This window comes from Vanacampus margaritifer, chromosome 4 (genome assembly GCF_051991255.1).
Source record: "Vanacampus margaritifer isolate UIUO_Vmar chromosome 4, RoL_Vmar_1.0, whole genome shotgun sequence".
In the NCBI taxonomy this organism is placed as follows: Eukaryota; Metazoa; Chordata; class Actinopteri; order Syngnathiformes; family Syngnathidae; genus Vanacampus; species Vanacampus margaritifer.
The window spans coordinates 29,211,041-29,224,154 of record NC_135435.1 but is presented as its reverse complement, the minus strand read 5'-3'; the positions used below and the strand labels follow the sequence as shown (position 1 = coordinate 29,224,154).

General features: G+C 37.6%; 1 protein-coding gene across 3 annotated transcripts in view; it reads right to left on the bottom strand.

Moving 5' to 3' along the window:
- Nucleotides 1-13,114, bottom strand: part of phkb (phosphorylase kinase, beta) — a 63,683-nt gene that overhangs the window by 39,560 nt on the left and 11,009 nt on the right. For all 3 annotated transcript variants that reach the window (XM_077563392.1, XM_077563391.1, XM_077563390.1), the window contains 7 exons: nucleotides 12,791-12,890; nucleotides 10,793-10,900; nucleotides 10,438-10,518; nucleotides 5,412-5,527; nucleotides 5,091-5,154; nucleotides 2,649-2,744; nucleotides 1-69 (listed from right to left, as the gene is read on the bottom strand). The exon at nucleotides 1-69 is cut by the window's left edge and continues 129 nt beyond it. In XM_077563392.1, coding sequence (XP_077419518.1) covers nucleotides 1-69; nucleotides 2,649-2,744; nucleotides 5,091-5,154; nucleotides 5,412-5,527; nucleotides 10,438-10,518; nucleotides 10,793-10,900; nucleotides 12,791-12,890 — 634 coding nt within the window. The remainder of the gene's footprint in view (nucleotides 70-2,648; nucleotides 2,745-5,090; nucleotides 5,155-5,411; nucleotides 5,528-10,437; nucleotides 10,519-10,792; nucleotides 10,901-12,790; nucleotides 12,891-13,114) is intronic.

Here is a 13,114-nt window from a genome sequence, read left to right as displayed (position 1 = left end):
GTAGAGAGCGTCGTCGTCCACGGCGAAAGCAGGGTAACTGATGGTCGGCAGTAAGGCTGCATCTGTGTTCTAGCAAACAAAACATATTTTTAAACTGTTTTTGTTCAAATGTCCAAGTGTTGCCAAATTATTAAACCACAAGTTGTGGATTATTTTTTTCCCCTTTTTATAACCCTACAAAGATTATTTATCGTCCTTGATTTGTGATGGATGAAGTTATGGTCACAAATGAAGACCCCGTATTGAAACCGCATCAACTAAACCGCAAAGTAGTGAGGAAACACGGAATTCATATGACACATACTTTAATGCGCTTGGGCAGGTAACCACCACCTTACATAATAGAAATAAACAAAGTGACTTAAAACAATCCACAGAGTAAAACAAAACAAAAAATATTTCTTGGAACATGCAATGTACGTGTCCTATGAATATGATTGGTGTGATCAATCTCGATCACACGGGGACAGGTGAGCATGCAATATATGTGTCATATCATGAACTCATTCACTGGCAGCCATTTTCACTGAAGCAACCCCCTTTGCTCCCGGCTGTTTTACTGGATTTTGACTGATTTTGAAAGGCCCACAGAATATTCAGTTCTACTGCTATAAAAACATGGAACCTATCAAAAGAAAGATTAGTGTCTCTTCTTTCATCAGGAGAAAAAAAGCATATTTGTATCTGTTTGTTTTGCAGCAATTAGAATATAGCTAAGTTTCATCATTATTCCCAAACCTGTTGAAAACACTGGAAAAAAGAGCTTGTTGCAACATGGCCCCGGCTGATCTCTTATACTCTGCTGCTACCTGCTGGCCATTTTTTGTAATTAACTATCAATGCTTTAAGCGACTTCTTCAGGTCAGAAGCTGGATCAAAGCCTTCTGTATGCTCTAGCATAAAAAAAAATGTAGAGAAAAAAATGTAGAAATACATTTTTGGGAGTAAAGGACAAAGTATTGAAAACCTATTTATATGTTTTCGTGTTTGAATGAGTTAATGAGATTGTTCCTCTTTTATTATCATAATGCCACCTTGCTTAACAGAAATAAATGGAATGACTATGAATAATCATTCAAAAAAAAAAAAAAAAGTGCACGGCTTTCCATGTTGGGTTGTGTCTTTCCGCACCCGAGGCGGGTGGTGGACTATGTCGCCAAATGGAATATTGAATTCCAATCCTCCGTCACAGGCCAAGGGTTGCCGATGTCACATTGATATTTTCGCGATTTTGTGCCTTGTTTCTTCTTCAACCTTCATTTTCCATCGCTGAGGCGCGCACGGTGCCGAGTTCCAGACACCCGCTGACACCTTGACGATTGTCTGATGTGTGCAATTAACCTCTTACAGCTGTCGTCACGAGGCTTCTATTTCCAAGTCTGACGGGAGCGAAGAGGATGAGGAAGATGAAGAGGGGATTAAGATCACAGCTGCTCCCAAAAGGGAAGTGAGGACGCCTCCGAGAGGAAGCACTTCAGCTTTTTTAGAATCCATTCAGTGCTCAAATGCACCAGGATTCATCTCGGGGAAAAAGTTCAGTTGAACATCTGCTAATTAATAGCCCCCTGGAGACCACCCGTATTTTCACAAAGTCCATTTAGTTGTTCAATCCTCCCACATTGGCTGCTGCCATACATGTTTCCTTATCAGTGCTCCTCCACACTCAGACTTTGCTATGACTCTAGTATTAAGAACCCTTTTCATATGAAACAGACAAGTCATTTTCTTTCCCTAAAGGTTCAATTGTGAGACTGATGTAAGAATATATGTGTCATAATTCTTGTGTAAATAGAACAACAATAAATATTCTACAGAGTCAAAAAAAGAATACAAAGAAAATTTATGTCATATTTGTGATCCACAGTAGGGGTGGGAATCTTTTGACTGTCTCACGATTCGATTTAATTTGAATTTTTGGGTCTGCGATTCGATTCGTAATCGATTTTCTATTTAGAACAATGTTTGATTCCAAATGATTTTAATGATAATTATTTCTGCTTCAATTTATAGATGTGCAAAGAATCGTCATGACTCGCTAATGCTAATTAGCGTGCTACTCGCGACACTTTTATCACTCAAAAGAACGGCTTTTCATACAAAACGCTTCAGGAATGTATACAGAGAAGCATCTTAACATTACTAGCCAGCATATGCTCTTCTTACGCTGCAAACTTGTATTGGAATAATTTGATCGTGACTTTTTCCTTCTACTCTCTAATGTGGCGACAACTTAATAGTGTATCAGAATGCGCGGAACCACACTGCCCCTAAGTGGCCAAACCGTGTACAACATGAACAGCGGCACACACAAACAAGGCCAAGACAGTACGAAATAATTTAAATAAAAACGATTTGGGGACATTTAAAATGGATTCTGAATTATACTAAATGAGAATGTTGATTCTTATAAGAATACATTTTTGGCACACCCCTAATCCACATAGATAATTATGACTAGAAATAAATATAAAAAATAGTCCACAGCACATTTGGGCACATGTGATTACGCCTCCTATCACCAGTTGTTCATGATAAACACCACCTTGTAAAATAGAAAATTAAAATGACTACTAGAAATAATCCACATCTGTTTTCCCTCCCACGCGAACCTCAGTGGGTGGTTGGCGTTACAGTGTGTGCGCACTCACGTGAGAGCGTGATTCTCGGGGAAGCAGGGAGCACAATGTTTGTCTGTTTCGGTTGTGGGCGTCCAGATCCACGAAGATCACAGACCAGGAGCAGCCCTAAACACACGCGCACGCGCACACGCACGCACGCGCACACACACACACACACGCACACTTGTTTAAATACTAACCAACATGAAGTACAGCGTGGGAGTGCTCCAACAACAGCCAGTAAAGAGTCATCCCAACCCATCATTCCAAAACATCCCATGCACTTAAACACCTCACCATTGGTTCTTTTTACTTAGCGAGTGGTCAAACGTTTGGAACACACTACAAAAAGAACACACACACACACACATACAGCTCTGCTCCCTCCACCTGCTAAGCACTTTCTAATGTAAGCACAGATGCATTATGGATGATTATTGCCTACACGGTCTATTTTCTACCACACTCCAAAAAAAAAAAGTGTTGGACAGAGAGGGCTTTTAGTCAAATCAGCGAGGTATGCAAAGTGCAAGGGATTGTGGGTCAGTGCTGTTGATTGAGGGAAAAAAAAAAGAAGTGCTTGAGGCCAGTCGTTTAAACCAGGGGTGGGCAAAGTGGAGCTTAAAATTGGTTGGATTGAATGGTGACTATAAATTATATAAATAACTTTAATTAATATTATGAAATAACTGTTGAATGAATGAATTATAAAATAAAAATACAGTATGAATATAGATTTGAAAAGTATGTATTGGTTTATTGAATAAAACCTCAAAATATATTAGTAACAATAAAAATATATATATTTTTAATTGATTGTATGAACTAATGTTAGCTAATCGTGATTACATTAACAATAAATAATACTAATTAAAACATTAGAATGATTTATTGTTATTTTATTATTAACTCATTCACTGCCATTGACGGCTATAGACAACAAAAATTAATTTTAACTATTTCTATTAGTTTAACATTTTTTTTCCCACTTATGTTAACAAAAGTATGAAAACCTAGATTTTTTTTATTGTACATGAGTGAGTGAAGTCATGCGATTAATTACAATAAAAAAAATTAATTGCCTGACGCCCCTAATTTTTAATAATCTTTTCTTTATTTTTATTAAATCGCATCAGGCGATTACATTTTTTCAATTGCAATTAATTGCATGACTTCAATAGTTAACTCACGATTAATCACAAATTTTATATCTGTTCTAAATGTACAAATTTTTTTCCCCTAGATTTTCATACTCTTTTTAATAAAAGTGGAAAAAAATGTTAAACTAATAAAAATAGTCTATAGCCGTCAATGGCAGTGAATGAGTTAAGCAAACGCTTATATATTTGACATGTATTAATTAATTAATTAATTTAAATTTGTATAACTGATTGAAAAAAAAAACATCAACTTTTGTCCCCACCTACAGTAATTTTGACTCAACTCTGACTGTGCTCCATTTTACGGGTGATAAGTTCAGCTATGAGTCCAGACGCTCGGATTTCAAACTATAAAACCGCAAAATCCACGCTGCATTGAACGCGTCGCTTGGAAACATGCAATTTAAATGAACAAGGGAGTAGAATGATGCTCTCCTTTACCTCTTGGCAAACTGGCAAAAGGTAAGTAGGCACATTTTATCCAAGGAAAGATTCAGGTCAGACTGCAGCCTGGTGGACACTCTGGGATAGTTGGATAGGCTAATGCTAGCATATGTGTGTTTATTTTACAGCATGCTCTATTTTTCAAGTCTGGTCTTTTTGGTTAAAATAAGCCTTAAATAAAACCAAATAAAAAAAGATCAAATAAATACAACATAAAAATACTAAAGGATTGACTTCTCGAGTAATAATAAGTAAAAACGATGACTTGGCACTTAATAATAAAAAGAGGAAATGTGTGCCGTTCTATTGCGCTCACAGCTCAGTAGATTAAACGACATGACAGGCAGAAGCTTTTCGCACTCTTGCCTCAGATCAATTCTTATCATGATGGGAAAACCGAAAGTTCACCAAGAAAAAAAAAAAAATTAACACCTCGCCTCACACAAAGACGGCGGGAAAATGACAAATTCACACGCCGCAGTACAACGTGATGAGAGCGTCCGCTGCTGTGAGCCAGTCGACTGGGAAATCAGCATTGATAGAACACGGAAGCCATTAATGGAGTCTTTCTTTTTTGTGCATGTGCAGAATAAAATACGGTACATTAGTGGTGTATATACCAGTAAATATGATGAGATACATTACAGGTACACACATAAAATCTGACATAAATATGATACATTAGGTGTGCCGACTCAAACATATTCAATATGATGTAAACATGGCACTGATTGTACATGAGCATTAAATATGCCATACAGGTCATTAAATATATACAAATGGTATATTATAGTTGTATAGTCCATTATATACAGACATGGTACAATAGAGGTGTACAGTATAGACATTAAATATGATTAGTGTATACCTGGTTTCCAAACAGGTTAAATCCATTGATGGCCTCTAGAGCAGCCTTGGCCAGGCCCACGGAGCTGCACAACAACATTAGAATTGTATTTTCATTCAGCCACATTAAACTCTTTTTGCACTTGCATGACAATGTAGTTTTTCATAAGTATTACTTTTCAAATGAAAATGTTGAAATTTTAATGTCTTTTTACACTTTGTATGATTTTTGTATTGCATCCATTGTGGTGGTTACATTCCAGGCATGTTCCGTGACATTTAAACTTTTTTTTCAAATGACATTTATGTTAATTAACAGTGATGAACTTGTTTTCCAACTGACCTCGAATGCAGCTCGGTGCTGCCGTTGTTGTACTTGCTGCCTCGCTCCCACATGCCGTAGTCGGGAACCCTGTAGGCTCTCTCCACGCAGAACACCAGGTTCTGGATGAAGGACACCTGTAAAATATCAGAGGAGATAAAAGTTGTAGTTGTTGTACTGCGATCCCCCTTTTTATCGACCAACACAAGAATCTCCTACGTTGATCGCGTCACAAATGAGAAGGTCCTTCAGCGTATAAACATAATCAATATGACCATTCAGAAATGAGAACTTAATTCGAAAAGGAAAAATAGAGAGTTGAGCCTTAGCAGAAAGATAGCAGGAACAACAGTGCGACACAGGCAGAGAAAAATCTTTTTGCAAAATTTATAGCAATTCAGGTCAAAATGAGAATTAACTCATTCATTGCCATTAACGGCTGTAGATGTCAAAAATTAATTTGAACTATTTATTTTATTTTATTGAGTATGAAAACCTAGAATTTCATATCTGTTCTAAAATGTACAAAAAAATCAAAATAAAAAAAAATCTAGGTTTTCATACTCTTGTTAACAAAAGTGGAAAAAAACGTGAAACTAACAGAAATAGTTCAAATGAATTTTTGACGTCTATAGCCGTCAATGGCTGTGAATGAGTTAAGGGACGCTGCCTGAGATCGGGAAATCTGGTGTCCAATCCATGCACAAAATGCTAATAGTTTGTCTAAACCTGACTCGAAAAAAGATCCCCCAAAAAATCCATGAGGGTTCAATCCCTGGCCAGGTCATAGCAAAGACTATAAAAACGCGCCCTGCTTGACACTCGGCATTAAGGGTTGGAACTGGGGGGGGTTAGATCACCAAATGATTCCCGAGCGCGGCCGCCCCTGCTGCTGCTCACCGCTCCCTCAGGGGTCAAATGCGGAGAACGAATTTCGCCCCACTTAGATGGGTGTGACAATCAGTGGGTACTTTAACTTTAAATGCTGGAGGGAACTGCAATTTTTCATTAGTGTTACTCAGAGGCTCACACACTGGACCACGCGCACTTTCTAACCAGATGTATGAAAAAAATATATATATTGGATATGGACAAAATTAAGCATATGTGCAAATATTGTGCTCTTAAAATTAAATTGCATTAACTTTTGTTCAGAAATTTCAGATTTCAACTCATATGGTTTGAAAAAAAAACATTTGCAACAAGATACTAATAACGGTAAATAAATGTAAATATTTTCCAAATGTACTTCCAACTTTCCAAATGTAATTATTTGCACCAAAAACATTGAATTGAATTGTCCACAATTGTCATTAGAAACATTTTGTGGTGTAGATAAACAGTGCTAAATAAGTGCACTCCATTTACCATTTAAGCCACAAATATTCTGGTCGGAACACCACTTTTCATGTCAGTAAAAATAAGCAGAACAATTACGGATAATACAGAGTTGAAAGAGTCCATGGCACTCACTGTCGCATGAATATGTGCAATGTATAATGTCGTATAATTATCCTCATCGCTCCGCTGGCCAGTTATTGATGACTGACACCGTGCACAATAGAATAAAATAATCACAGATTGCAAAATAATACTCCACGGCACTCACAGTCATGAACGGGCACATGCGCGCACAATCTAAGTGGCGCATGATGAATTGTAGACAGTTATTCATGAACACCACTAGCTTGCACTGTCGGAATAAACAACAAGCAATAATCCAAAACGGTTTGAAATTGTTGAAATCTTATATGATGCCTAAATGTGTTAGCATATGATGGTAGACTTTGTTTCTTCTTCTTTTTTTCTTACACTCTAGATCTTATTTCCAGTTGTTGAAAGTAGTGATGGGAAAATGAAGCCTCATGAAGCTTCATGAAGCACTTTTACAATTTTTTTTTTACTCCTCTAGATGGTGCTCTTGGTTCATATATAAAGGCTAGTGCAATGAAAACGTATTACATTTCCACTGCCTTTTTAAACCAATAGTGCCATCTAGAAGAGTCCAAAAATATCACAAGTGCTTCATGAAGCTTCATTTGTCCTTCACTAGTTGAAAGGATCTGAGGAGGTGTTTTGTCTTCCGGTTTGGGCTTTGACAATAAGATGGACAGGTAAAGAGGATTAAGCGTTATGTATCTTAATGGCATCTTAATGGACGGCGCACGCGCACGCGCACACGCACGCGCACGCATACACACACAGCATCCGGCAGAAAGTGTATGAATGCACCTTCAGAGGACACACAGCAGCTTTCATGCCAGCTTTTTTTGCACATGCTCAAAAAATAAAAAATAAACAAAAGGAAAGAAAAACTCCGCATTGCAGCTTCCACTTCTAGCATGAAACCAACCAATTGGGAAAAAGTATTTTATAGTTCAGTTATTATTTTACGTATATTGAGATTTAATTTAGAACACAATTAGCATAAATTGACCTTCATCTACTTGTAGCGCCGCCACGTGTAACGAAGGCCCTTTGAGGCCAACACTGTGCACAACTAAGGTTTTAAGTTTTACTATGAACAACTAGCTGATGCATCAAAGGTCAACTAGTTCCGCTCATTGTAGGGCTTGTTACGACATGCTGCGAAGCCACATACACAGTGTATGTGTATTGCTACACATACACTGTATATATTGTATGTGCTGTGTTACCAGCTCTCGAATGATGATGTAAATATATCACATGACACTGAGAAGGCGTCCGCATCAAGTATGCATTGAGGAGAATGCACAAGCAGGTGGGAAACATGATTGGTCGGTTTGTGTGGTCAGTATTGGAACGTCATGAGATAAAGTGTAAATGTGTATATTAATATAGTAGTGTGCATGTGTGGTTTATATCAGCAACAAGGTAAACTTAAATAGCAGGGGGTGGGGGGGTGGGGGTCATTTATGGCAATTGTATGCAACTAATGTGAATACATTTGAATCATTTAGTTATATATGAATATTTTTAAATATTATAGCATTATTTTGAGGGGTTAAAATAATTCACTTTCTAATCTAATGTGTAGCTTAATAAGATTCATAGTGATGGGAAAATGAAGCCTCATGAAGCACTTGTGATATTTTTTGACTCCTCTAGATGGCACTATTGGGTTAAAAAGGCAGTGGAAATGTAATACATTTTCATTGCACTAGCCTTTATATTTGAACCAAGAGCACCATCTAGAGGAGTAAAAAAAATAGTAAAAGTGCTTCATGAGGCTTCATTTTCCCATCTCTAAAGATTCATATTTAACTCATTCACTCCCAGCCATTTTCACTGAAGCAACACCCTTCGCTCCCGGCTGTTTTGCTGGATTTTTACTGATTTTGCAAGGATTTTGTGTTCTATTGCTATAAAAACATGGAACCTACCAAAAGAAAGATTAGAGTCTCTTTTTTCATGAGGAAAAAAAAGTATATTTCTGTTTCTGTTTTGCAGCAATTAGCATTAGAATATAGCTAAGTTTCATCATTATTCAAAACTCTGTTTAAAATTGTGGGGGAAATAGCTTTTTTCAACATGGCCCTGGTTGATCTCTTATACTCTGCTGCCACCTGCTGGCCGTTTTTGTGATAACTCCCATTGTTTTAAGCAACCTATTCAGGTTAGAGGCTGCATCAAAGCCTTCTGTAAGCTCTAGCATTAAAAAACATGTAAAAAAAACAAAACAAACAACAACTATAAATACGTTTTTGGGACCATGGCACTATTTAAAATAGAACATATTTATACTTGTTTAGGAGCAAATAGTTAAGTTCCCAAAAGACACAAAAATGTTGAATTGATACCTGCACCACAGTGTCAATCAAAAGTTCTTGTGTCACTCGCCTGAAGGTTGGCAGTTTCTTTTTACGGCGGATGCCCGTCATGACATGAACTTGATTTATTTATTTATTGATTTTTTAAGCATGTTTCACCCGGCAGGGATAAGGAATAACGTCATTGATCAAAAATCGTGATAATCAAAAGTGCACACACACATCAATGCACACTTTGTCGAGGCAGAACTAATGATACCGCTGTCATATCGGCTCTTGTCTTTTTACCTCCTTAGCAGTCAGTGCCTTTTAAGTGAAGGCTCCTATATAAAGCGCAGGCCCATTAAGTCTGCTCGTGTGCTGCCCAAATGTAAATAAGCGTCACATCAGTGGCGAGGCTTTGCCTTGTTTTCATGCCCAAAGTCGTTTTGAACGTTGCCTCTGCTGCATGCCAAGTGCAAGCACTGTAGCCGCAGCAAAAAGACAATTACTGACAAAGAAACAACTCGTAACTTTGCAAACTCTGTTGTTTTAAACGGTAACCAAAACAGCAGCACCGACAAATGTACATTTGAGACTAATAAAAACATAAAAAGTAGTAAATGTAATTATTTCAGTTTAAACATACAATAGATGACTGTAAATAGTGACTTGCTTGAGGGCATTACAACACTATTGCTAACCAGACCGGCAGCAACAAAGAATAGTAGTGTACATAAATATCTCACTTCAACTTCATAGTTTGTAGCGCTCACTTCAAACACTGTAGTTAACTGTTTAGTGCATTTGAACCTTGATAGCAAACAAAAACAGCACTATGAAAATCAAACAAAAAAATCTAACCGCTCCCTCAAATGGAGAGCTTTTATGTGTAATTAGCTCGCTTCATAGACCCTACATACTATTGTTGAAACTCAGGAACATTAAAATTGTTAAATTCTGAAATAGCAGCACCATTGGGTGTTAACTTAACATGAGACATCTCTTTAAAACTAATAAATGCCTCCCAGGTAGTAAGTGTAATTATATCACTTTCATAGAAATAGTGTCCATGTGAAATAGTCAACTGCTGCGTGAATACACTGTTGCTAACCAAACCATCAGCACTAAAGAATCGACATTAAGTCCTCCCTCAAATAGACACTTCTAGGATGAATATAAATATGTCACTTCATACGTAGATGCTATTATTCACACATGGACATCAAAGAGTAAGTTGCTGAGCACATTTCAAATCTGTTGCTAACCAAAACAGCAGCATGGAATCAGGTAAACAGAATGTGGCTAGTGCGTACCTCGTCGGTGTTGTAGATAATCTGCAGGCCAGAGCAGATCATCTCCACCAGGTAGAGCAGGAACAGGGAAACGGCGTCGATCTGCGGCAAGCACACAAGCGCAGCCACTTTAATTTTCTGGTGATTTTGAGTTTGTAATGCAAACGTAAGGCTCCTCGTTTTGCTAAAAATAAAAAATAAAAAATAAAAATCAAACGAATGGCACAAAGTAACGCTTAGTAATGCTAGCGTGAAACCCACCAAGCATCGTGAGCAGATAAGTGACCTGAAAGCTTCACTGTCCCATTAAACAAGCAGGGACTCCAGTCCTGGATTTGGAACTTTTCATTGTTATATGTGTCTTTACTGAACTGACCTGCAGGTGGTGGTATTGGTCGTAGGTGTGGATCTCATCGCCCGTGTCCACGTTGAACATGGAGTGCAGACATTTGGAGGGGCTAGGGTCCTGCTTGAACTGCTCCACCTACACACACACACACACACACACACACACACACACACACACACACACACAGACACACACACACAAGGGATCTCTGTGTAAAACAAATCTCTATGTGAAAAGATCTACAGTACCACCCGTTTGTAAAGGATCTCAGAGTGAACAGGATTGCCAAGGGAAAGACATGCAAGGGACCTCAGTGTGAAAAAGATCTCAGCATCAAGGACGTCTGCAGAAAAAGGACCTCTGAGTGAAATCAATCAGTGTGCTTTTGAAAGCGATCTCCGCATGGATCTCAAAATGAAATGAATCCAAATTGATCGGTGTGAAAATGATGGTGGAGTGAAATGGATCCATTCGTGAAAGGGACCCCCTGGTCCGAGTGATCTCTCTCCGATCTCGCAAAGAAAAGAATCTATTTGTGAAACACATCTCAATTTGAAAGGAATAGCTGCATCACTCAGAAAGAAAGAGATCTGTGTGTCAGTTACCAACGAGCATAAGGAATTTCTCAGTGAGAAGCATTCGCATATCAAGGACATTCTGCAGTTTTTTTTCATTTTGTGATATAACGTGATCACGCGAGAGGGCTTTGTGTTTCATACCAGCAAGCGACGAAGGCTAAAGTGTTGACAGCCCAAACTTTAACAACGTATGAGAACTTATAATGTAATATAATGATTCCATTTTTTAGCGTGGACACCAGAGAATTGGGGGAACATACATACATACATGGATACAAAGAAGGAAAATGTAATATATGAGTGTGAGGTTTGGTTTCTTGTTATTTTCAAGAAATAACAGTAAGTCCACCCAATTTCATCTCATACAGTCTTTATGGCTCCTCATCTGTCAACCTGGTGTAAAGGGCTCATATTTGTAGCAAAATTCCAGGGGGCGCTACTGTGTGACATTTCTTTTCTTGTGTGTGTGTGTGTGTTTTTTTTTTTTTTTTTTGTGTGGTGGCGACATGAAATCACAGCTGGGCCCCCAGCCGTTCCCTCTGTCACACAGAGTTATAAATAATTGGGCCTTTGTCCCACTTTTACCTCATTTGTTTCCACCCTTGCTAGCTCGCGCCATCATCAGAGCAGCCACTTTCTCATCCTCAATCTTTTTTTCTCTCCAAGTGCCACCGTACGTCCTCCTTCTGCACCAACTCCAACTGTTAACTAATATTCTACCTGCCTGCTCCTCTTTTTTTTACGCTCCAAATTTTGTGTGAAAATGTTTCCCTGAGGCAAAGTATTTTTTTAAACCTAACTTCTTTTGTATTATGTTTCCATATTTTTATTTATAATAATAGTGTTATTCATTGTTACTCATGTTTTTATTTTATTTGCATTTTTATTATTTTATTGTTCAGACTATCTTTTAATATTACCGCAATCACATATTTTTTTACATCTGCATTAAATAGATTTTAAGAAAGATTTTTTTCTTTTCTATCTTTATTAATTCCAAAATTATTAGCACTGCATTCCAAGATTCTGTTCCAATTTATATTTACATTGCCCAAAAATTTCTGCATGATTTTTAAAAAAATATTATTATTATTTTTATTATGATTTTAATATTATCCTTAGATATTTTTTAAATAATGTTATCATTGTTATTATTATTATTACAGTATTATTATTATTATTGTTGTTGTGTACATTTTCCATAAATGTTAATTTTTTTTCTCCAAATCTGGATTGTATTGGCATTGGTGGAGAACCAGAAGACGTAAAGCCACACCCTCAAAAGGCAGCCTGACCAATCGTGGTACAGCACAGAACAGATGTCTGACACATTGAATTCAGTAAAACTAAATTTAGGCTCCTAAAAATATCTAATGTAGCTATGATTGGCACAAACGATTGACAGAGTGCTGACAGTCAAACATAACAAATATGTAACACCACTGACTTTATGAGCCTGCCTCATGTAGCAGTAGAGGATTCCTCTCATGCACTTGATGGCCGAGTGCTCCAGTTCGTGGGTGCGGCCCATGTCATCGTCAATGCGTCTGTAACCCAGAAACAGAGTACATGTTTAATTTTGATTTTTTTGAAACCCCAAATTCCCATTGAATAAGAAATAACTCTGAGTACAAAAATCAGCGATATGATGTACAAAGAACCTCATCTGCAGTAAAATGCTACAACAATGGGTCATTATGAGTGTGGTTTCAACATCACCCCTAAACCTCGAGATTGGACTCCAAGGCCCACAAACAGAACAGCTAACTCA